The following is a 23733-nucleotide window of genomic DNA, read 5'->3' on the forward strand; positions in this document are numbered from 1 at the left end:
GGCACCATAGACCTGGCGCCAACAAAGCAACACTCAGCTTCCCCCAAGTGGGACACAGGTCCCACCACCACCCCAGAGCGACAGCCCACCAAATCGCAGCCAATGCTGCCAAGACCCCATGGCACAAAATGCGGCCCACAGCCCAGCCCAACCCAGCCCAGCCCGGAAACAGTCACTGTGGGCATCGGGTAATGATGTGACGTAGCAACGCCCAGCTTCCTCTCCCTAGAGACTAGCTGCCTTGGAGTTTCTTCAGCCCAGGAACACGACTTTATAGCCAGGTGCAAACATTTTACACTTTAACCAAATGTCTGTGAAGTGTTTTCCTGTGCCTCATATCATTTGATCCTCACAGAAGTCCTGGAGTAGGTAGACAGGAGATTCAGGAGACTTGGTGGAATCCTATTTTCTTATCAGCTGGAAAACAAAGATTTAGAAAGTTTAGAAACCTGACCCGACTGAAAAGAATTAAGAAATGGTGGACCTTGAAAATGACTTCAATTTTTCTCACTGCGCAGAATATAGTTAAACACTGTTGCAGTTAACTGTTTTACCCTTTGTTTTCCCTGCATGATCTACAATAATAATTTGCTTTGTGTTGATATTTACTGCTGTGTTGCTGACAATTTCCTGAAAGAGAAGTTGGGGTGCTTCACTGGGCTGGAAAAAGTTTAGCCAAATCAGAAAGCAGGTCTAGTTAAGTAAGTTTATCTATATATATAAAGCTCTTGCTGGAGCCAATTGCATGCGTTTCCATCTGTCATTAATGATTGTGAATTTGGTTGACACTTCCATTATAGAGAAAGGGTGAATAGTGATATTAAAATATTTTTTCTAATTAATTTCCTTTCAATGTGCATGAATTTGTGCACCGGGCCTCTAGTCTATATATATAAAAGCCTAAGTGACCGAATGACCGAATGACAGGTCGACCGGTTGCTATGATGTGCACTGACCACCAGGGGGCAGATGCTCAACACAGGAGCTGCCCCCTAGTGGTCAGTGCACTCCCACAGCCAACCTCCCCTGGCTCCTCCCCCTCAGCCGGCTGGCCAACCTCCCACTGTCCTGATTGGCCCAATCGCCGGCCAGGCCGAGGGACCCCACCCATGCACAAATTTGTGCACCAGGCCTCTAGTATAGTCAATAATATTGTAATAACTGTGTATGGTGACAGGTGGTTACTAGACTTATTATGATAATCACTTTGTAAGGTATATCAATATCCAATGACTACACTGAACACCTGAAACTAATACATGTCAACTATAATTTAAAAATAAAATGTAAAAATTGAATGTAAAAAAAAAATCACTTAAAAAGCTCATCTGTGTAACCTGCCCAAGAGCTGTGAGAATCAACTGAGATAAAAATGAGTGAAAGCCCTTTGTACACTGCAAAGCTCTATGCAAACATCCTGCACTGTTATTAAGTCGTTAAGGATGGCTAGAACTTTGACAAAAGGCAATGAGGGAGAAGGGCCTCTGGGCAGAGAGAATGAAAGGTGAGGTAATTTTTGTGTGAGACTCCACAAAAGGGGCTTTGAAGTTTAGAAAGATCAAAGCAGCCCTAGCCAGGATGCTCAGTAGGTTAGAGCATTGATTGAATACAACAAATTGATGTTTCTCTCTCTCTAGAATCAATTAAAAAAAAAAAAAAAGATGAAAGTAGTCAAGGAAGGCCTATGTTTTTAAGACCATTAAGGAAACAAAGCCTGGGATCCCAAGCTTGAAGGGTAAAACCAAGACCTATGGTCTTAAGTTGAGAGAGAGAGAGAGAGGGAGCCATAAAATCACAAAACACCCTAATGATTGACTTGCACACAGAATTCTTTGCTCTCCAGATGGCCTCTTTGAAGGCCAGCAGAGACCATCTTTGTTTGCAGGAGCCTGACACTGGTTTAGGACAGCTCCTTTCTCAAGGAGTGAGTACCCAAAGGCTAGGTAAACTTGTGACCTCTTAATCCCAAATGGTGGTACAGACGAAGTGGTTGAGTAGCCTTGAAAAGCAAGTTCTTCTGTGCGCACTAGGTCGCCTTCCCTGTAGCCCATGTCCAAACCTGTGAGAGCTCGCCTGACCCCCCCAATATGGCATGTTAATTATTACTTTAAGGAAGAGCAGGTGGGGTCAATGGCTACAGTGGACCTCACTACAGTGTGCAAAAAATCAGGGAGGGGTGAGGTAGCGACTACACAGGTTTTAAAATTTCACAGAACTGCAGTTGGGCCCTAACTGGTTTGGCCCAGTGGATAGAGCATCGGCCTGCGGACTGAGGGGTCCCAGGTTCAATTCCCCTCAAGGGCATGTACCTTGGTTGCGGGCACATCTCCAGTAGGGAGTGTGCAGGAGGCAGCTGATCGATGTTTCTCTCTCATTGATGTTTCTGACTCTGTATCCCTCTCCCTCCCTCTCTGTAAAAAAGCAATAAAAAAAAAAAAAATATATATATATATATATTTTAAAAAGAACTACAGTTGGGCGCAGGCACGCGTACATATACTTGCAGAAATGAGTGCATGCCAAACTGGCTAAATTAGAATAAGGGCTGTAATCTAGTTAATTGTATCGGTCTAGTTAATTGTATTGTGCCAATGTCAATTTCCTGGTTTTGATAGTGTAGTCTAGTTATGTAAGATGTTGAAGGAAGCTGGGGGGGTGACGGGTATAAGGCACCTTTTTGTAGTTAATTCTGCAACCTTTTGTGGGTCTGATGATTCCAAAATAAAAAGTGAAAAATCAAAACACAACACACAAAGGGAACCCCCGCCTCCCCCAACGGCCCAGCCACCCCGGGAGCGCCCTGCACTGCACACTCTGCCCGCACCCTTGCCCTTGCACCCGCAGGCGGGGAGGGCGTGGGTGGGTGGGGCCGCGCATGCGCAGTCCCGAATCCCCGCCGCGTCTCCGGGAAGTCGCGCGTGCGCAGTCTCGGCCCCGGGCCGCTCCCCCTGCCCCTGTCTGCGCCGGATCGGCCGCCTTGGCCCCTCCGCGCTGCCGTCTTTTCCGGCAGTTGGGGTGCTTCCTGTTGTTCTCACCCTCAACCGCCCCTGGTCCCCTACCCCAGAGCACCTCTCCGTCCCCTCCCCTCCGCGGGCCGGCTGGCTGCCGCCCTGTCCGCGCGTCCAGACCTCGGCCGGCCGGCGTCTGCGGCTGTCTGCCCGCCGCCAGCCCCGCCGCCCTCGGGGCTCTGGTGAGTGTCCTGCTGCCGCTGCCTCCAGCCCTTCCCAGGCTTTGCCCTTCACCTCTTCTTCCCGACTCTCCGGGACTCTCCGCGTCCCGCCTGCGCCCTCCCCCCGGCCCGGCCCCCCGCCGCCGAGGCCCCCGCCGGTCCTCTCTCCTCCGTCGTGTGCTGTCGGGGCGGGGAGCCGGGCGCTCCTTTCCGCGTTGCCGGCTTTGTCTGCGCGCTGCCATCTGTCTCGTCCGGGTCTCGCTCATTACCGGTCTTCGCCCCCGTTTCTCTTTCCTGGAGCCCGAGGCCCTGAGAGCTGCCGTCGAGGCAGGAATGTCGAAAGCCCAGCGTGGGGCGTGGGGCCTTCGAGCCCGTCCCTTCCCCGGTCCGGCTCTGGGTCCCGGGGCCCAGGTAACCTTGACATCGCAGGGACCTTTCGTGAGGACCCTTCTCTAAGGAGAGAGAAGGAAGGAAAGTTGGAAGGACTCGAGGGAAGTCTGTGTCAGAGAGCGCGGAGCGGCCCGTGGACAGACCGGTCTCCCGGTCGCCCTTGGAATCGATCCCAAGAGGCAAAGAGAAACTTGTTCTGTTTGGAATGTGCAGACCCTGCGCTTCCTCTCCCTCCCAGTGCGCCTGGGCTCTGGGTTAGAATTAGCCAGGCAGTAGATGGGGTTTCCCCAAAAATGAGACAGCCACCACAGTCCCAGGCTCCGCTCTGCCCCCAACACCAGCTTCCTCCGGAGAGGAGGGGACCCCAACACCAGCTTCCTCCGGAGAGGAGGGGACCCCAACATCAGCTCTCCTCCAGCTCCCTGCAGGAAACCATGCCCCACCACACACTCAACTCCTGGTAATGGACATCAACGAGGACCGTTTTCCTAGTAAACTTTAAAAAAAATATGTATTTTTATTAATTTCAGAGAGGAAGGGAGAGGAGAGGGAGAGACAGAAACATCAATGATGAGAGAACCATTGATTGGCCGCCTCTGGCACGCCTCCCCCTGGGAATCCAACTGCTACTTCCTGGTTCACAGGTGGATCCTCGCCCACTGAGCCACACCAGCCGGGCTCCTAGTAAACTTTTTGTAAGGTGCTCACCAAGTGCACAGTGTTGCACGTGAGATGGGGGCAGGATTCTGAAAGCAGTAGAGGACAGGATGCTTGCTCTCCAGGGCCTTCCAGTTTAGTAAGAGAAATTAGATAGGTGAGTCTTATGGAATGGTCTTAGCCCCGATGTTGTATTTATAGAGAGAGCTCTACCATTGTAAAGTCAATCAGGTAAAATCTCTAGATTGAGTCAAGCAATGGTTTTCATTTGATCTCCATTCATTCGTTTATTCATATCCTCACCTGAGGATATTTTTTCCATTGATTTTTAATTTTTTATTAATATATTTTATTGATTTTTTTACAGAGAGGAAGGGAGAGGGATAGAGCGTTAGAAACATCGATCAGCCGCCTCCTGAACACCCCCCACTGGGGATGTGCCCACAACCAAGGTACATGCCCTTGAGGGGAATCGAACCTGGGACCCTTCAGTCCGCAGACGCTCCATCCACTGAGCCAAACTAGTTAGGGCTATTTTTTATTTTTTTAGAGAGACTGGAGGGGAGGAAGGAGGGGGAGGGGGGGGGGGAGAGAGAGAGAGAGAGAGAAACATAGATCTGAGAGAGACATATCAATTGGTCGCCTCCCCCATGTGCCCTGACCAGCACATGGGGGAGGCGAAACCTGAAACCTTGGTAGGTGCCCTTGACCAGGAATTGGGCCTGAGACCCTTCAGTGCATGGCCGAGGCTCTAACCACTGACAACACTGGCCAGGGCAGGAGAAGGTTTTGAAGAAAGATCAAAGGGAAGGCCAGTGCACCCTTTGCCTTACATTAGAGGCTGTATGTGAAGATCGAAAACCATTCTGCTGGAAAATTTGTTGGCCTTACTATGTAAACATCTTTGAGTGAATTTAATGTGTTTAATCTTTTAAGAAGTTTAGTAAGTCATGACATCCACTTAAATGGGTCAAAACTCCCCCCCTCCCCCAGTCTTTATATGCTCATCAATGTAAATGTAATTTTGTTCTTTTAGCATTATTGACAACTGAAAAATCACTAACTTAGTTGCTCAGTTGATATTTATTAGGTAGATTCTACCTATTATATGGAAGGTACTGTTTGTCTCAGGCTTAAACTCTCTCTAGTAGTTTTTTTTTAAGTTTGAAGTAATTTCAGTTGTTAAAATATATAAAGGTTCTCTAGAAGTTTACAGATACGGGAGGAGTAGAGTACAAAGTGCTCACTTGCTTCAGACTTGTTTTTAAATCTGGTTTTTAAATTTCTTCACCAAACTTAGAGTGCATGTGGTTTTCATTGTGGGTGGAGAGAGGATAGGGGCTGACAAATAAGGAACCACACCCAAAACCAAACAGAGTTTTTTTTTTAAATCCTCACCCAGGGACATTTTTCACTGATTTTGACAGAGGGGAAGAGAGAGAGAGAGAGAGAGAAAGAGGAAAACATCGATGTGAGAGAAATATAAATCAGTTGCCTCTCCCACTTAAGTGCCCTGAGCTGCAGGGGAAGAAACCTGCAACCCAGGTATGTGCCCTGATGGAGAATCAAACCCGAGACCTTTCTGGTGCATTACTAACTGAGCCACACTGGCCAGGGCCAAACAGAGGTGGCTTTTTGTTTGTTTGTGTGTGTGTGTGTGTGTTTTAAAATATATATTTTTTATTGATTTTTTTTATTTTATTAGGAAGGGAGAGGGATAGAGAGAGAGAAACATCGATGAGATAGGAAATCATTGATCGGCTGCCTCCTGCATGGCTCCCTCTGGGGATTGAGCCTGCAACCCGGGCATGTGCCCTGATCGAGAATAGAATCGGTGACCTCTTAGTTCCTGGGTCAATGCTCAACCATTGAGCCATACCAGCCAGGCTTTTGTGTGTTTTTAAATTCTGATGTCCTATAAACACTTGAGTTTGCTTTGGTATTAACAGAAACGTCCCATAAAAATATATAACATCTATATATATAAAAGCCTAAGCGACCATTATGACCGAACCACCAGAACTACCGGTCGACCAGTCGCTGTGATGCACACTGACCACCAGGGGGCAGATGCTCAACGCAGGAGCAGACCTCTGATGGTCAGTGCGCTCCCACAGCCAACCTCCTGCGGACCCTCCCCCTAGCTGGCCAATCTCCCAGGGCCCTTCCCCTCAGCCGGCCTATCTCCCAAGGCCCTTCCTCCCCCCTCACCAGCTGGCCAACCTCCCATGATCCCTCTCCCCAGTCAGCCGCCCCCTGATAGGCCTCGATCACAGGCCAGGCCGAGGGACCCCACCCGTGCAAGAATTCATGCATCGGGCTTCTAGTTTTATAATAAGGTAGAGCTGAGTTCAGTGTCTGAATTTATACTGGTCATTTTGGCACATCATGAATCACAATGTTTGACTCTGAAATAGAGCCTTGATTTTGAACCTCTTTGCTCTGAAGGGATTATTTGTTTTTCCCCGTGAGTGTTTTATAAAACTGTTTAATGTTGTCTTTTTTCTTAGTAATAACAAGTGTTTGCACATTCCTTAAAAGCCTTAGTTTGATCTACAAAGCAAAAAATCTACTGAGTATTAAGGGGAGAACCTTGAGAGAACTTCATAAAATGCACTACCTTTAAAAGTGGACCTTAGCCTCTCCTTATTTTTAGTCAGCTTTATTTTAGGATGAAAACACAGACTTAGAGTCAACTTGCATGGGAGGAAGATACAATAAGGATAAAATATGAACATTAGTGCTGGAGCAAGTCAAGATTGGCGAGCAATCTGGCCAAGTGTGACAATATAGGTTGACAAAAATTTCTGGGGGAAAATGAGATTTAAATTTAGGGAAAAATGTTCTATCAGCTATTTAAACTGTTAGTATTGGCTTTGTCATATGTACTGGTAGGGTGCCTTTTTTTTTTCTTTCTGATATTTTCGTCACTAAAATTATGGTCTAGTTTTTTTCTTTGTAATATTGTTTCCATCATAGGTCTTTGTTTTAACTAGTAAATTCAAATATATAGTGAATATTTATCAAATAGACATATCAGAGTACATATATACCTATAGATGAGTGTTTTAGTCAGATTTTTTTAAACTGTAGAAATTGTAAATTTAAGAGTTATTGATAACTTAATGGTAATAGTACGTAGTCATTGAAGAAAATATAGAAAACGTGGAAAGCATAAACAAGAATAAAAGATCTATTGTATTGAGATCATGGAAAAATTCTGTTTTATAACATATTCTTTTTACTTGGATTGGAAACATTTCCCCTGACATTAAACATTTGAACATATTTTATTTAATTTAAACATGTTTTTATAGATTTTAGAGAGAGGGTAGGGGAGAGGGAAAGAGAAACATCAATGATGAGACTCATTGATCCTCTGCCTCCTGCACGTCCCCTTCTGGGGATTGAGCCCACAAACCGGGCATGTGCCCTGACAGGGAATCGAACCGTGACCTCCTGGCTCATGGGTAGGTGCTGAACCACTGAGCCACGCTGCTGGGCTGAACATATTTTAATTATCTGCATATTATTTCATTATATGACTTATTATAATGTAATCATTTCTGTTGGATATTCAAGTTATTTCTAGTTTTCCTTTGTTTACATGTTGCCTCAAACTTTCTTATGTATGAATCCTTATGGGTCTTGATTTCTCCAAGGTAGCTTCCTAGATGGCAAGGAATTGCACTGTCTATAGTATATATTCTTAATTTACTCATATGGTATTGTGATCATGTTTTCTTTTTAAAAATGCAAAACTGTTTTAAAGATATATTGATGCCACTTTTAGGTATAGGTAATCTTGAAAAACTGCAATCTTGAAAAAAAAAAAGCATTTTTTCAATGCTTCTGACTGCTACAAGGTATTTTTTTGTATGCATCCACAACATTTTATATGTTTACTGAATTGCCTCTAACTTCCTATTACAAATGATGGCACAGTGAACATCCTCTGAAATGTCCATCCGTGTGCATGCTACCTTAAGAGCCTGTGTGACAATTGCTCTAGGTCTTTTACCTAGGGATGGTATTTCTGGGTCATGGGACATTAATATATATTTATTTTCACCCAGTGTTTGTCTGGCTTTTGTTATTTACTTGTTTGTCCTCCATAAAAGTTGTACGAATTTACATTCCTACCTATAAGGTAGGAGAGCACATAATTGGTAGATTCTAATTCCGAGGTTAAAACCTCTTCCTTCCTTTGTTTCTAGCAGCCATGGCAATGACCGGCTCCACACCTTGCTCATCCATGAGTAATCACACAAAAGAAAGGGTGACAATGACCAAAGTGACGCTGGAGAATTTTTATAGCAATCTTATCGCTCAACATGAAGAACGAGAAATGAGGTAAAGAATTTTAAGCAAATTGTGTCATGTTTTTGGCATTTAAGTCTGGTATTATAAAGTACCTTCATATTCTTGTTGAAAGGAGACAAGAATAACAGCAGCCATGTTTATAGCCTATCCCATTACAGTAGAATGACAGTGTCATTGATTTCCAAAGCCCTTGATATTATAACCCCCTCATTTCTACTACTGAGCCAATAACTCAATATTCCATGGTAGGATAAAACAGTTAATTGGTTCAAATCCTTGGAGTTCATTAAGGCAGTGTGATGTAATGGAAAGAGCAGCTCTTATGTAGTCAGACTTGGGCTTATAATCCTGCCTTTACCATGTAGTAGGCTGTATGAGGTTGGAACAAGTTCCTTAGTCTTTTTGTGTATCAGTTTCCCCATCTGGAAAATGGGGATTAGACTTAACATATGTGAGTACCTACCATAGTGCTTCACACATAATAATCACTTAGTTAATGGCGGTAGTAGCAACTATTGTTATTAATCTGGTGTATATTATGCATGTAGTAACTCATAATTACAATTTATTCCCAGTATTTTATTATGAAAATATTTAAAAGTGTAGATAAGTTGAAAGAATTGTACAGTGGATACCCATAAATACATCATCTAAATTCTGCAATTAATCATTTGTTGTTTAAAAAATAATTTGTTGTTTTATCATAAATCCATGTATCCATTCCTCTATCCATTCATTAATCTGTTAATTTTTTTGCTGTACATGTTTCAGATGTCAGTATATTTTACTTTCTGTTTATTTCCGCTTGTATATGAACTAGAGTTCAGTATTTTAAGGGAATAAAATTTGCATGCAATGAAATGTACAATCTTAAGAGTTACCATTCGATGAGTTTCAACAAATGCCTACACCTGTATTACTTAAACCTCTGTCAAGACATAAACCATTGCCATTGTCCCAGAAAGTTGGTTCACTCCTGGGATGTTCCTTCACCTCCAGGAACCATTGCTATGACTTTGTTTCTACCATTGATGGTCTTGCCTGTTCCATCAAATGGAACATGTTAATAGGTCCATAGAGTGAGTGCTCATTTGAGCAAGGCATCCTTCACTCATCCTGATGTTTTCAAGGTACATTCACGTTGCTATTGTGTCAGTAGTTTGTTCCTTTGTATTGCTGAGTACCATTCTGTTTTTTTACTATACCTCAGTTTGTTTATACATTCTGTTGATAAATACCCGGGTTTTTCTCAATTTTTTGGCTATTTTGAATAAGTTTCTATGCACATTTGTTATAGATCTTTTTGTGAACATTTGTTTTCAGTTCCTGGGTAAATTTAGGAGTGGAGTTGCTGAGTCATAAACATATGTAGGCACACGTTTAGTTTTATAAGAAATTGCTAGACCTTTTCCCAAAACATTGCTAACAGTGTATGAGAGTTCTAGTTGCTTTACATTTTTGCTAACATTTGTGTTGTCAGTCTTTTAACTTATAGCTGTTCTTGTGGATGTTCAGTGGTATCTCACTGTTGTTTTAATTGCATTTCCCTGATGATTAATGATGTTGGACATTTTTCAGTGTGCTTTTGGCCATTTGTATATTTTCTTGTGAAGTGTTTTTTGTTTTTTTTTCTTTATTAAATTTTTATTGTTCAGATTACATTTGTTCCTCTTCTCCCCCCCCCATAACTCCCCTCCTTCCAGTTCCCGCCCCACCCTCCGCCCTCACTCCCCACCCACTGTCCTCATCCATAGGTGCATGATTTTTGTCCAGTCTCTTCCCGAATCTCCCATTCCCCTTTCCCCCCCAAGAATAGTCAGTCCATTCCCTTTCTATGTCCCTGATTCATTATAATCACCAGTTCATTCTGTACATCAGATTATTTATTCACTTGATTCTTAGATTCACTTGTTGATAGATGCATGTTTGTTGTTCACAATTTGTATCTTTACCTTTTTCTTCTTCCTCTTCTTAAAGGATACCTTTCAGTATTTCGTATAATACTGGTTTAGTGGTGATGAACTCCTTTAGCTTTTCCTTGTCTGTGAAGCTCTTTATCTGACCTTCAATTCTGAATGAAAGCTTTGCTGGATAAAGTAATCTTGGTTGTAGGTTCTTGGTATTCAGCACTTTGAATATTTCTTGCCATTCCCTTCTGGCCTGCAAAGTTTCTGTTGAGAAATCAGCTGACAGTCGTATGGGTATTCCCTTGTAGGTAATTGAGTCTCTTTCTCTTGCTGCTTTTAAGATTCTCTCTTTGTCTTTTGCTCTTGGCATTTTAATTATGATGTGTCTTGGTGTGGTCCTCTTTGGATTCCTTTTGTTTGGGGTTCTCTGCGCTTCTTGGACCTGTAAGTCTATTTCTTTCACCAGGTGGGGGAAGTTTTCTGCCATTATTTCTTGAAATAGGTTTTCAATATCTTGCTGTCTCTCATCTTCTGGCACTCCAATAATTCTGACATTAGTGCGCTTGAAGCTGTCCCAGAGGCTCCTTACACTATCTTCACACTTTCGGATTCTTTTTTCATTTTGCTTTTCCAGTTGGGTGTTTTTTGTCAAATCTTTGGTTTGATTCTTGTGCTCCTCTGGTCTGCTATTGGGTATAATATTCTTTATTTCAGTCCGTGTATGCTTACTTTCTAATTTCTTTATCGTAGCATCGAGGGTCTCATTAGTTTTCGTGAGGCTCTGCTCAAGTTTATAGCAAGCCCTCAAAATTGCGATTTTTAGCTCCATATCCTCCATTTCTGTCATGTTTTTTTGTCTCCGCATCTTTTATGCTTTCTAGGTGCACCCCCTTGTGGTCTTTGTGCGCAGTCTTGTTCTAGCCAAGCCTTAATTGTTGTAGTTAACACTAGAGGGATTTGACCACCAGGCCGACTGGCTGTAGCAATCAGCTGTGTGGAAAACTTCAGTCCTCTGGGGAGGCGCTAGTCCAGCCTTTGCCTGAGGCGATCGGCAAATGGCTCTGCGCAGGGCTTGGGAGGGGCGGGCTCAACAGGGCGGGGGGAGGGAGCAGCTATGGCTGCTCTCAGTCCGTCTCCAGGGGCTCTGCCTCTCTGTCCCCGCAACCGCTGCAAACCTCGGAGGGACCGTAGCCAGACAGTCCCGCTTCTCTCGTTTGAGTCAGGGTCCCTAGAGACTTGTCCAGATCTGTAGCCCAGAGTCTGAGACTCCCTCCTGATTGAAAACGACAACCGCGCCCTCAGCCACCAGCCCAAGCCCGCTTTGTGCGCGCACCACCGCACCACCGCACCTTTAAATTTTCCACACTGAGCCTCCTCGGAGCCTCGGAATGCTGTTGTTTTTCCTTCTAGTTGAAGAGTCTCTCTTCAGCCAGCCTTCCTGTGGTTCTGGGTGATGTCAGTTCTGTCTTTTAGTTGTCTTTTTGAAGTGGTTGTTCGAGGCAGCAAACTCCGGTGTTTACCTATGCCGCCATCTTGGTTTCTCATCTCTTGTGAAGTGTTTATTCATATTTTTGACCATAGAGTTGTAGGGAGTTCTTTATATATTCTAGATACTGCCCCGTGGTTATATATACGTTTTGCAAATAGTTTCTTCCAGTCTGTGGCTTTTCAGGTCACTGTCTTAATGATGTCTTTAGGTGAACAGAAGTTTTCAATATTGGCATTTTTTTCTCTTGTAGTTATTACATTCTGTGACCTCCAAGAAACCTTTGCCTACACCCAAGTCATAAGGATGTCCTATGTTTTCTTCTGGAAGTTTTATGGATTTAGTTTTTACATTTAGTACTATTATCCATCTTGAATTAATAAGTGTGTGATATGAAATAGGAGTTGAGATGAATTTTTTTCTGTATGGATATCCAGTTATTTTAGCACTATTTGTTGCAAGGATTATTTTTCTCCCCATTAGATTGCTCTGACACTTGTTGAAAATTAAGACCATATAAGTGTGTATCTATTTCTAGGCTCTCCAGTCTGTTTCATTGTTCTATTTATCCCTATGCCAGTATCACACTGTCTTGATTACTGTAGCCTTATGGTAAGTTTTGAAGTCAGTAGTGTAAGTCCTCAACTTAGTTCTTTTTTTTTTTTTTTCAAGATTGCATTGTATATTTTAGTTTCTTTGTATTTCCATATAAATTTTAGAATCATTCATTTGTGAGAGAGAGGAACATCGACTTGTTGTCCCACTTATTTATGCATTCCTTGGTTGATTCTTGTATGTGCCCTGACCAGGGATCAAAACCGAAACCTTGGCATGTCAGGATGATGCTTTAACCAACTGAGCCACCCAGCCAGGGTCATTAAATACACACATAAGTCCTACCCAGTTTGGTACAGTGGATAGAACGTCGGCCTGAGGACTGAAAGGTTCTGGGTTCAATACTGGTCAGGGGCATGTATCTCTGTTGTAGGCTTCATCCCTGGCCCTGGTGGGGTGTGTTTAGGAAGCAACCAGTCGATGTATGTCTCTCACATAGATGTTTCTCCTTCTCTGTCTCTCCCCCTCCCTTCCACTCTCTCTAAAATCAATGGAAAAATATTCTTGGATGAGGATTAACAACAACAAAAAATTAAATACGCAGATAGATGGAAAGACTAATACAGTGAACTACCATATAGTTATTCCTCAGATTCAGTAATTATCAAGACTTCACTAAATTTGTTTCATCAGTTATATTTTATTTTTTCTTGTTACTGTGTTTTAAAGCAAATTTCAAACATCTGCCATTTCAATCCTGTGTACTTTATTATGCATCTCGAAAACATGGCCATTTTCTTATATAATCACAGTGCCGCCACAAATCTAACAGAGTCCAGTAATTCCATGGTATCGTCTCACTGAGGATGTCAAGCCTCCTTTCAGGGTGTGCTTGCCATTTTGGTGTCTTCAAGGTCTTCGTTGACTTGGCCCCAGTACATCATTACCAGGGATTATTCTGTATGATAGGCCTTTTCTGGATATACTAGGGGCCCAGTGCATGAATTCATGCAACTTGAAAGGAACTGTGGGCTGTGAGGCTGTGGTGGGCACAGGGGCGGGTCTGAGCCCATCCTCCGTGCCCCTGCCTGGCCCCTCCCACCGCACCCTCTGGTCTCCTGTCTGCCAGCAGTCCTGCTCCTGCTGCCTCCACTCCCATGCGCTGATGGCGCTGGCCCCACTCGCACCCGCTGATGGCGTGGAGAGATTGGGGCCCCGATCGCCCCTCAGGAGCAGGGGGCGTGGAGAAGCCCTGAGGGGTGATTGGAGCTTGCAGCCGCCGCTTGCACCCGCTGACAGCGACGAGTGATCGGGGCCTGCGCCGGGTACCGGCAGTGGGTACTAACGGCGGCTCCGGTGCTGGCAACAGGTGCGAGCAGGGCCGGTGCTGGCAGCAGGTACAAGCGCTGGGTGGGACCGTTGCACACAGGAGCAAAGAATTTTCAGTAACCACCAGAGGCTTGCCCCAATGATAGCAACCGGCACCCCGCCTTGGTCTGGCACCCCTGCTCACCTGCTCCACCATCCCACCATGGCCAAGCGCCATGTTCTGTGCTCTGCCGCCTGCTGCTGACACCCGCCATGTTCTGCACATACCCCCTGGTGGTCAGTGCACGTCATAGCAATTGGTTGTTCCACCGTTCGGTCTATTTGCATATTAGGGTTTTATATATATATAGATTCTCTAATGAAAGAATCTGATTGTGTTCAAGGGATTGATTCTGATAACTTTACTCTCAGTCAGGTGTTCTACTGAAACCAATTTAATTACACTTGCAATAAAGCTGTGGAAAACTTCTCAGTTTGAATTTAGATTTAAAATGTAGTCAGACCTTGTATGCATATATGCATAACCCATGGACACAGAGGGAAAAAGGGGGACATATGTAATACTTGCAACAATAAAGAGGTATTTTTTTAAAAAAGAAAGAAAAAAAAACACAATAAAACATAGTCAGAAGGCCCTGGTTGGGGAGCTTAGTGGGTTAAAGCATCATCCCAATTTGCTAAGATTGAGGGCTTGATCCCTAGTCAGCGTGCATACAAGAATCAACCAATGAATGCATAAATAAGTGGAATAACAAATTAATGTCTCCCCCCCCTCTATTTTCTTTTCTTTTAGTTTTTGCTTTTCTGTCTTTTTTTTTTTATCCTCACCCAAGGATATTTTTCCATTGATTTTTTTTTTTTTTTTTTTTAAATGAGAGAGAGTGGAAGGGCGGGAGAGAGACAGAGAGAAACATCAATGTGAGAGAGACGGATTGGTTGCCTCCTGCATGCACCTTGACTAGGGCCTGGGTCCTCTCTCTCTCTCTCTCTCTCTCTCTCTCTCTCTCTCTCAATAAATTTTTAAAAAATAAATTATAGTCAAAAGGAGCTGTCTTTGTGACACACATTGTGTGATAGCACTTTTGACTTCTAGCCCAGTCTGATGTGGTCATTCAGAAAACATGTAGTTGGAAGATATGATAATATTTGACACTCAAGGCACAAAAAGAGTGGAACATGGTTGAGTTCTTATAGTTCTTGCTATTGATTGTTTGATTCTTATCCTTCTCTACTTCAACTATTTAACCACTGAAATGCAATTAATTTACATTCCTGAAACTACCAGTAGTACAGCCTTCTCACTCCAGTACATAAGCACACATAGATGCATATCCCCAAATATCCTGGGAACTAGAAGAAGAAAAGTGGGATGGCAGTCATGCAGATTCTCACTTCTTCCCATCAGGGGCAGAGTAGATCTTTTTACTTCCTGAGTGTTTAGACACAAATTCTTACTCATCATCTGATCCTGTGGGTTTGTAATATGATTTCTAACAATATATTCATTTAAACTAAATAGTATTATTATAATACATATTCATTGACCACAAGGAAACTCATTGTCTTTCCATGTTCCTCTTCTGTGTTTCTTATCTTGGTTAGTGGCATCATTGTCCTCCCACAGAAGAAGTTCTAAGACCTTTCCCTTGACTTCTATTGCCAGTTGGTCATCTTTGCAATAGCTCTGTTCACTCTAGGTTTCCAGTCTAGTTCCAGATCTTTACTGCACAGCTGAATCCTTACAATAGCTTTGAATTTGCTGTCTGTCAGTGCTTTTCCTGCTAGTCCATTAGCTCATTACTGCTGGTTGCCATTCTAAAATAGAAATCTCATCACATCACTCCTTTGTGCACAAGCCTCTGTCAATTCTTGGTCATCTGCAGACTAAGAGCCAGGCACGCAGAAGTGCTGTGCGCCTCAGCCATGCTAGACTGCTTGCTGTTACTTCGTGTGCCCAGTACTCTTCCTCTTCTTTGCCTGCTCACATTGCCTGTCTTCTGGAATGCTGAGTGGTGGAGGGGAGATCCCAGCCCATGTGCTTTCATTGATTATGCTGAATAAGTAGAGGTTATAGGGAATTGGTTGTAAGGAAGTTTTAATTGTTTCTTTTGGTTTTATCAAATCAGTATTAAAATAGATCAAAATATGCTTGAATACAGTTTCTAAATTCAATACTCCAAGGATTTAGAATTCTTAAGGTTTTTCCCTCCCTTTTTATTGAATTTATTGGGGTGACATTGGTTAACAAAATTATACAGGTTTCAGGTGCACAATTCTACAATACATCATCTGTACACTGTATTGTGTGTTCACCGCTCCTAGTCAAGTCTCTGTCCATCTCCATTTATCCTCCACATACCCTCCTCTACCTTCCTCCATCCCCCCTCCCCCCAGCAGTCACCACCCTATTGTCTCCATGACTTTTTCTCTCTCTTTTTTGGGGGCTTTTTTACTCAATCTCTCCCCCCCTCACCTCACAGGTGCCCCCTCTTCCCTCCCCCCCCCCCCCCCCCGCCAATTACCTTCCTTGAATATCCAAATTCTGCATTTTACCTTTGTTGTTTATTATTCTTTGTGGCAAGGAGGAGGAAGAAGATGTGAAAATAAAGGAAGTAGATATCGGGGAGAGGGAGAGAAACACCCTGATATGAGGTTATCAAACACCAGCTGTTTGTGGTTTGTTAAGGAGGAAATACAGTTCTGACAGGAAAAAAAAAAGAGAGAACTTTTCATTTCGAAATAAGATTGTTGCATTAACATCTTATACAGTCTGTTTCAAAATGTAGAACTAATGAGTGGGAATCTTTTCACTTGTCTTAGTAACTGTAATTTGTTACTTTAATGAGATCTTTTAAGATCTACCTTTTTTTGTCATTAAAAAACAATTCTTATGTTTGTATACGCTTTCCAGAAAATTACATTCAAATATTATTTCACATGTTTATTTATTTTTAGACAAAAGAAGTTAGAAAAAGTGATGGAAGAAGAAGGCCTAAAGGATGAAGAGGTAATTAAAATCAGAATTTTTTCCCTTGAAACTCAGCGTGGCAGGTTATATCCTGTTCAGCACATTGTTAGTCTTAGTGCCGGGGAAGGCTCTGCTCAGCAGCAGCACCTTGGGCGGCTGGTGTGCTTCTGCACTGAGGCATTTGTACTTAATGCGGAAGCAGTCAGGAGAGGAACTTCTCCAGGTACAATCATAGCAAGTCAATTAGCATTAATTTAGAATTCCAAGAAAAGGAAGAGATGAAACCAATTTAAAATGTTAAAAAGCACAGGATAGCATATTTACAGAATTCACTGAAGAGGCTCCATAGAAGTGGGACAAACTTCTGAAATCATATTCAAGGCAGATCAGCTCTTTCCTCTATGCCTCCGATGTGGTGGGGGAAAGCACAGTTAGTAACTGCGCAGGGAACTGAAATGGCAGTGGAAATGCTTACAAAAGTAGGAATAAATTACAGAACCCAGGAAAATGGTGAAAAATACCCCAGACTTACAGAGATAATAGAAAACTAGATGGTAAAATGAACTGCAATGTGTAAAAAACCTAGAGGGAAATGAAGAACACACACACTTTTCTATAACGAAGGTTAAAGGACAATGCGGGTCATCCCTCCTTCGTTAGAAGGGCTGGAATGGTGGATGGCTGAGGGGGTGGGTGACGTGTCCCCAGAGGAAGCACCCAGTCTGTTCAGTGTGGTGTGGTTCTGTATCTGAAGGCTGGGGGTGGGTGGGGGGCGGGCAGTGAGCAGTGGGGTCCTTCTGTGGTGCTTTCCGGGGTGAGAAGATTATGTTTAGCCTGGTGTGGTTCTGGTCTCCAGATGGGTAAAGTCACTATGACTTTGTTGGGGAATTTCAATTCCTCCCCCTCTCCCCTCTCCCCCTTTATTTAAACATTAGAAACGACTCAGGCGATCAGCTCATGCTCGGAAGGAAACAGAGTTTCTTCGTTTGAAGAGGACAAGACTTGGACTGGAAGATTTTGAGTCCTTAAAAGTAATAGGCAGAGGAGCATTTGGTGAGGTAAAAACCCCACAGCTACAGCTACTTATCCAATGCGAAAGCCCACAGCACCTCAAAGCTTCTCATATGCCATGAGCTCATGACTGTTGACATAAGTGAAATATGGGGTAGGAGGGTCCAGCATGCCAGCCCCACACCCTCACGGCTCTGTCTGCCTCCTCTTCCCCGCTCCACTGCCCCAGCTCTCGGATTGTTCTTCTCTGATGATGTTGATGTTTTAAATATTGATGTAGGAGCGTTAAAAGGTGGAAGGGAACCAATACTTATTATATTGTTTTTCTCCTGTAATCATGACAGTAACTGATCGGTGACTCAGAGGGGAATATATGTTGCAGTGTCACAGCCATTGACACTGCAGCATATATCCAGTGGTACCAGAAGTCAGCCCAAGTTTCCTGATCTTAAAGCTCTTGTTTTCCCCAGTATGTAACACGTTGCCTCTCCAGGCATGAGCTAAAAGCATATCTCCACTCTATATTTTTTCCTGCCAGACTGGTACAGCTGTAAAAAGATGGCCCTGAGGGACAGGATTTGTAGAAATGAGCTATGTAGGTAGTGTTAGAGAGTTGAGAGAATATGTAGCTTTGTCCCAGCTAATCTTGCAGATGCATCCTGCTTGGTCACAAGAGCAGTCTGTTGGGGAGGGTGTGCATGAGCCATGCAACATCATTTCCATTAGTGGAAAACATCCAGAGTGGGTGACCAACTGTTGCCACAGTTTCATTATCTATAATAATAAAAGCGTAATATGCTAATTAGACCGGACATCCTTCCGGACGACCTTCCAGATGAAGCCAGGGCTGCGAGGGAAGCCCAGGTCCCGGGTGCCAGAGGGAAGCCGGTGCTGGCAGCCGGGGGAAGGGGAAGGCCTACTCTTGCACGAATTTCGTGCATCAGGCCTCTAGTCTTTGTATAATAGGTATGGCAACCCTGTACCCTCGGGGAAATGTAAGTATATATTCAAAAGCACAGGTGGAAGAATAAATTGATCCCTGAGCATTCAGAATCCCTGTTGGCCCTTAAGAGAGGGAAATGGACAGTATCACCTCTAAATTGCTTTCTGCTCAGTGAGGAAGGGACATGGGGCCCAAGCAGGAAAACAAAGGTGTGGGGAGAAGAAAACATACACGTGCTGGGAGAGGAAGGGAAGGATGTGCAGGGAATTGCCAGAGGCTTTTTGGGGGGTTTGTAGACTCTTAATTTTCTTTTCATTGATTTATTTATTCTCTCGAAAAAACATTGGAAAATTAAGAAGAGAGGAAAACTGCATAAAATCCCATTTCCCTAGTTATATTTAGTTTTTTCCCTTCAAGACATTTTTCCTACGCATGAGCTTTTGCTATTGTTTTAAACATTGCTGTAGTCACTTACTTAGGTTTTCTGAGCTGACTGCATGACATGAGCCACGAGTTTAATGAGTCCTTAAGTTTGAAAGTGAGGGTCCTGAGTTAGATTGTTTTGTCCTATTAGGGAGCCAAAGCAGATGTTTCTAGCACTGATTTCACTGGGTGTAAAATATCTATTTTGGAACTTCAAAAAGCATTTTATTTTGCTTTGTTCTTGATAGTTGCTTATATTAAAATTGTTACACTTGTTGCCCGACTGGCATGGCTCAGTGGTTGAGCATCAACCTATGAACCAGGAGGTCATGGTTCGATTCCTGGTCAAGGGCACATGTCCGGGTTGCAGGCTCAATCCCCAGTGGGGGGCATACAGGAGGCAGCCAGTCAATGATTCTCTCTCATCATTGATGTTTCTATCTCTTTCTCCCTCTCACTCCCTCTCTGAAATCAATGGAAATATATTTTTAAAAATATTTTTATACTTTTTCAGTTTAAATATTACTTCCTATAACACATGAAAGCATTAGCTTGGCATTGTGAACTTCTAACTTGGCATTCTTTTAATAACTTTTAGGTTCGGCTTGTTCAGAAGAAAGATACAGGGCATGTGTATGCAATGAAAATACTCCGTAAAGCAGATATGCTTGAAAAAGAGCAGGTAAAGCACAATTGTAGTTGGGATTTTAGTTAACTGATGAACTTTTTGTCTCCTAAAACTGTTCTTTTTGCTTATTTGAAATGTATATTCTTATTACAGTTTTCTTTAGCTCTGTCATGTATGAATATTTGTAGAGTATTACTTTTTTTTTATCCAACAAAGAAGTAGTAGTTACATATATTTTAAAAGTACAAATAATATTTCTATGTTATATGCAATCTTTTAAAAGTTGAAAGCCTATTAGAGAAGCACCTGCTCTCTCTGAATCCCATTTGATCATAAGTTGTCTTTGTCATGAGCCAATTTTGAGGTAACACTTGATGTGGTGGCATGTTCCTTACTGGCAGCTGAGAGAGAGAAACTGTACGCACACCTTGGAACTGAGGCTTAGGCGTTAGAATTTGGGATTTGCCATCTCAGTGTGACTTCGTGTACTTCATTCTGTACACTGACACCAAAGTTGGATCTTCGGAGTAGCTTATCATCACCTGGAAGAGAAGTCTTCTTTCTGAATGAATTTGATAAAATATGTAAATGGCAGAGCAGTGTAGATTCTTCATTCATGAATAAGAACACTTTCTAAAGCCTAAGCCTACTTTGCAAATAGATTTGTAAGATACATAAGTAGTTTATGCAAAATAAATTTTAAATATTGGACAGTGTATTAAGAAAGAGACTGCAGACATTCTGTAAATCTAGTTTAAGTTAGCTGCTTGCTCAAGAGCAGATGATGGTGGGTGATGCGCGCAGATACCCTGTGGAAGACCCGATGCTGCAGGAGGACAAGGAGAGCTCTGACACAGAGCCCACGAGCAGGGATGGAGGCTGGCCCCACCCGGCCCTTTCTGCCTCTTGAGAGGAGGTACAATCACTGAGGCTTCATTTAAGTCTCAGCTCGACACTTGGAGTTTATATTTTCTCTTTAATTTTCATGTTGCCCAGAAGCTTTAGACTCCCAGGAATTTCCATTGAGAGTATCAAATACCCTGGCATAAGTATTCAGACACTATAGTTTATGCTAACACCAACCTATTAAAAATGCACACACCCTATTTATATTTTATCTAAAAATTTGTGTGTGGTTTGGCTGTAAGCACTGAAAGAGTTTCAGTTGATCCTGAAAAGGAAACTAAAACTGTATTGATTAGTCAGAATATTTTGAATTTCACAAGTACATTTTATTTTTACCAGACATGTTTCCCATAGGTTTACCCAAGGCTCAAAACCCCTCTTTATCAAATAATTCACATTCAGTTAATATTGTAAAGAACGCACATCATACTCTCATTTGTTAGTCCTTCTTAGCACGTGCCAGTTCCTTAGCCTGGTGACAGAGATGATCCGGACACTGTCACCCATTTTCTCAAAGACTGTATCTTCTTCAGAATTAATTGCTAAAGTGTTTCTACATGAAAGTAAAGAAAGTGTTGGTTAGAATTAGCATTTGAGTCCATCTTGCCGTTGGACCTAACTCCCTAAGGAAGTGGTTCTCAACCTTCTGGCCCTTTAATACAGTTCCTCATGTTGTGACCCAACCATAAAATTATTTTCGTTGCTACTTCATAACTGTAATGTTGCTACTGTTATGAATCGTAATGTGAATATCTGATATGCAGGATGGTCTTAGGCGACCCCTGTGAAAGGGTCGTTCGACCGCCAAAGGGGTCGCGACCCACAGGTTGAGAACCGCTCCCCTAAGGTTTGACCTCAGGGTGGTCAGTTAAAGTCACTGGCCCAGGCTCTCCCTGGCTAGCCATCCTGAAGAAGGAGAAACTGGTTATACTGGGTCGGATGGAAGTAGACCAGGGCAAGGCCATCACTTTTGAGTGTGGCTGGCAAAGTTTAGGCTCAGAGCCTACCTTTTTGCAGGCATAGGTAGGTGCCTTATTCAGAGGAAAAGGTTTTTGTTTGCTTTTACCAAAATGAGCAAGAATTAGAGCTGCCCACTGAGAATTCAGACTGTTATTCTGTCCCACAGGATGGACAGTTTTGCTACCTGGGAAATAAATACTAAAGGATAAGAGACCAGCATTTAGCTAGTTTCTTCATGTTTCTCTCCCAGCACAAAAGGAAATCCTCCAATTGTGGCGCCAGTCTAGTGTTAGCATCGGATAGAAGACTGACTTGTGTCTCTGCTTTCCTAGTGCCCAGGTAGCATCTCATTAAATATTTAAGGAGCAGGGGAAGGGGAACCTCTGGTGGGAGTTGCACCTCTGGCTCTTCTGTCCGTTACCCGCTATCCACCTGACTCCACTCCTAGATCTTGAGGTCCTAGCTGCCGATTCAGCCCCAGGAGAGAAGGGCAAGGGGAGCTCCCAGTGACTGTAGCTTTCCCCTCGACACACAGGGAATGTTGTAGTCACCTTCTGTCCCCCAAGGCGAGCGGCGCTCTGCAGCAGGGAGTAGCCTTAGCAGGAGCCAGGGGAGCAGAGGCAGGTGAGGGCTGCTTTGTACTGTCTTTGTGTCTAGTAATGACTGTCAAAGCCACGGCTGCTGTTCAGCAGGTGGCATTAGTGTTTTCTAAAAGCTTTGATCCCATATTAAAGCTGAGTAAAGGCAGTAGCTTTACCAGGCATTGTCGTGATTCATAGCACTGTTCCTTATCACCCTGTGTTCCATTTTCCCACCCTCATGCTGCAAGTGAGATGTAAAAATGTATGTTTTCTGCTATTTAAAAATGTCTTGAACAATTTTAGTAGCAATTGAAAACTCAGATAGTAAGTAAACTCAATTGCCTCCAGGCCCCTGGGAGTTAGCAGGGAAGAATGAGGCAGGAGAGGTGTCAGACAGGAGAGAGGGGTAGGATTTGTGTCCATAGGGAAGAGCGCCTGGCTTTGCTAAAGACATTCTAATAAGACAAACAGGCATCTAGAACATTGTGTGAGCTTGTCAACAGGAGTGCCAGTTTGTGAACCTTGGTACATCTTTGCCTCTGAACATGCTGTAAACCCAAGCCCTGTGGCATGTTAAGACCAAAATATCTCTTCAAGAATTGGACTGGGTTTAATAAATTTAAATCTTATTCAACCCAACTTTGCATCTTGTGACACTTACATAAGAGGAGAGGGGGTGGGATTTGATAATATGCAGCACTGTTTTGATTACTATTATATATTCAATTAGATAAGGCAAATTTCATAATAAAACATTATTTTAATGAATTCCAGTTCTCCCAAACCTTCGGCAACTTGGTCTCCTTAGCTAGATATTTCAGTAAGAGTAGGAAATGGGAAATGTCATAAATCTGAACCTAAAACTTTCCTTAGGTGTTCTTATATTTCAGTTCAGTAAGAATTTATTGAGCACATCCCCTGTGTATAGCAGCGCCCTAAATGCTGTGGTATCATAGTCTTCTAGAATGGTCAACCAGGGCACCATCATTGCCGATACCTTTGCACACCTGGACCAGGACTTGTTTAGAGAGTCTCATCTTGAGACTTACCTTTATCATAAAAGATTACATTAGTTGCCCCCTTATCAGCAGTTTCACTTTCCGTGGTTTCAGTTACCTGTGGTCAACTGTGGTCTGAAAACATTAAATGGAAAGTTCCAAAAATAAACACTTTATACATTTTAAATTGAGCACCGTTCTGAGTAGTGTGATGTCATCTTGCACCATCCTGCTCCATCTGCCTGGCATATGAACCTGCCTTTGCCCCATGTGTCTACGCTGTGCCTTTAGCCACCTAGTAGCCATCTCGGTGATGAGACGGACTGATGTGGTGTAGCAGGGCTTGTAGAATGGCCCTAAGCATAAGAGTAGTGATGCTGGCAATCAGGTATGCCAAAGAGAAGCCGTAAAGCGCTTCCTTTAAGTGAAAAGGTGAGTACAGTGCGATAGGATATTTGGTGAGAGAGACCATATTCACATAAGTTTTATCACAGATATT

General features: G+C 43.2%; 1 protein-coding gene across 3 annotated transcripts in view; it reads left to right on the top strand.

The window, feature by feature from the left end:
- The first annotated feature begins 2997 nt into the window (after positions 1-2997).
- Positions 2998-23733, top strand: part of STK38 (serine/threonine kinase 38) — a 39905-nt gene continuing 19169 nt past the window's right edge. The window contains exons 1-5 of one of the 3 annotated variants that reach the window (XM_070418683.1): positions 2998-3190; positions 8437-8569; positions 16772-16823; positions 17720-17842; positions 19760-19843. In XM_070418683.1, the coding sequence (XP_070274784.1) occupies positions 8439-8569; positions 16772-16823; positions 17720-17842; positions 19760-19843 (390 nt within the window). In that variant the 5' untranslated portion in view covers positions 2998-3190; positions 8437-8438. Of the gene's footprint in view, positions 3191-8433; positions 8570-16771; positions 16824-17719; positions 17843-19759; positions 19844-23733 lie in introns of all 3 variants that reach the window. The other 2 variants (XM_070418682.1, XM_070418681.1) reach the window with 2 other exon arrangements.

Source organism: Myotis yumanensis, unplaced genomic scaffold (assembly GCF_028538775.1).
Source record: "Myotis yumanensis isolate MYYU_CA2020_CCGP unplaced genomic scaffold, mMyoYum1.0.hap1 SCAF_6, whole genome shotgun sequence".
Classification (NCBI taxonomy): Eukaryota; Metazoa; Chordata; class Mammalia; order Chiroptera; family Vespertilionidae; genus Myotis; species Myotis yumanensis.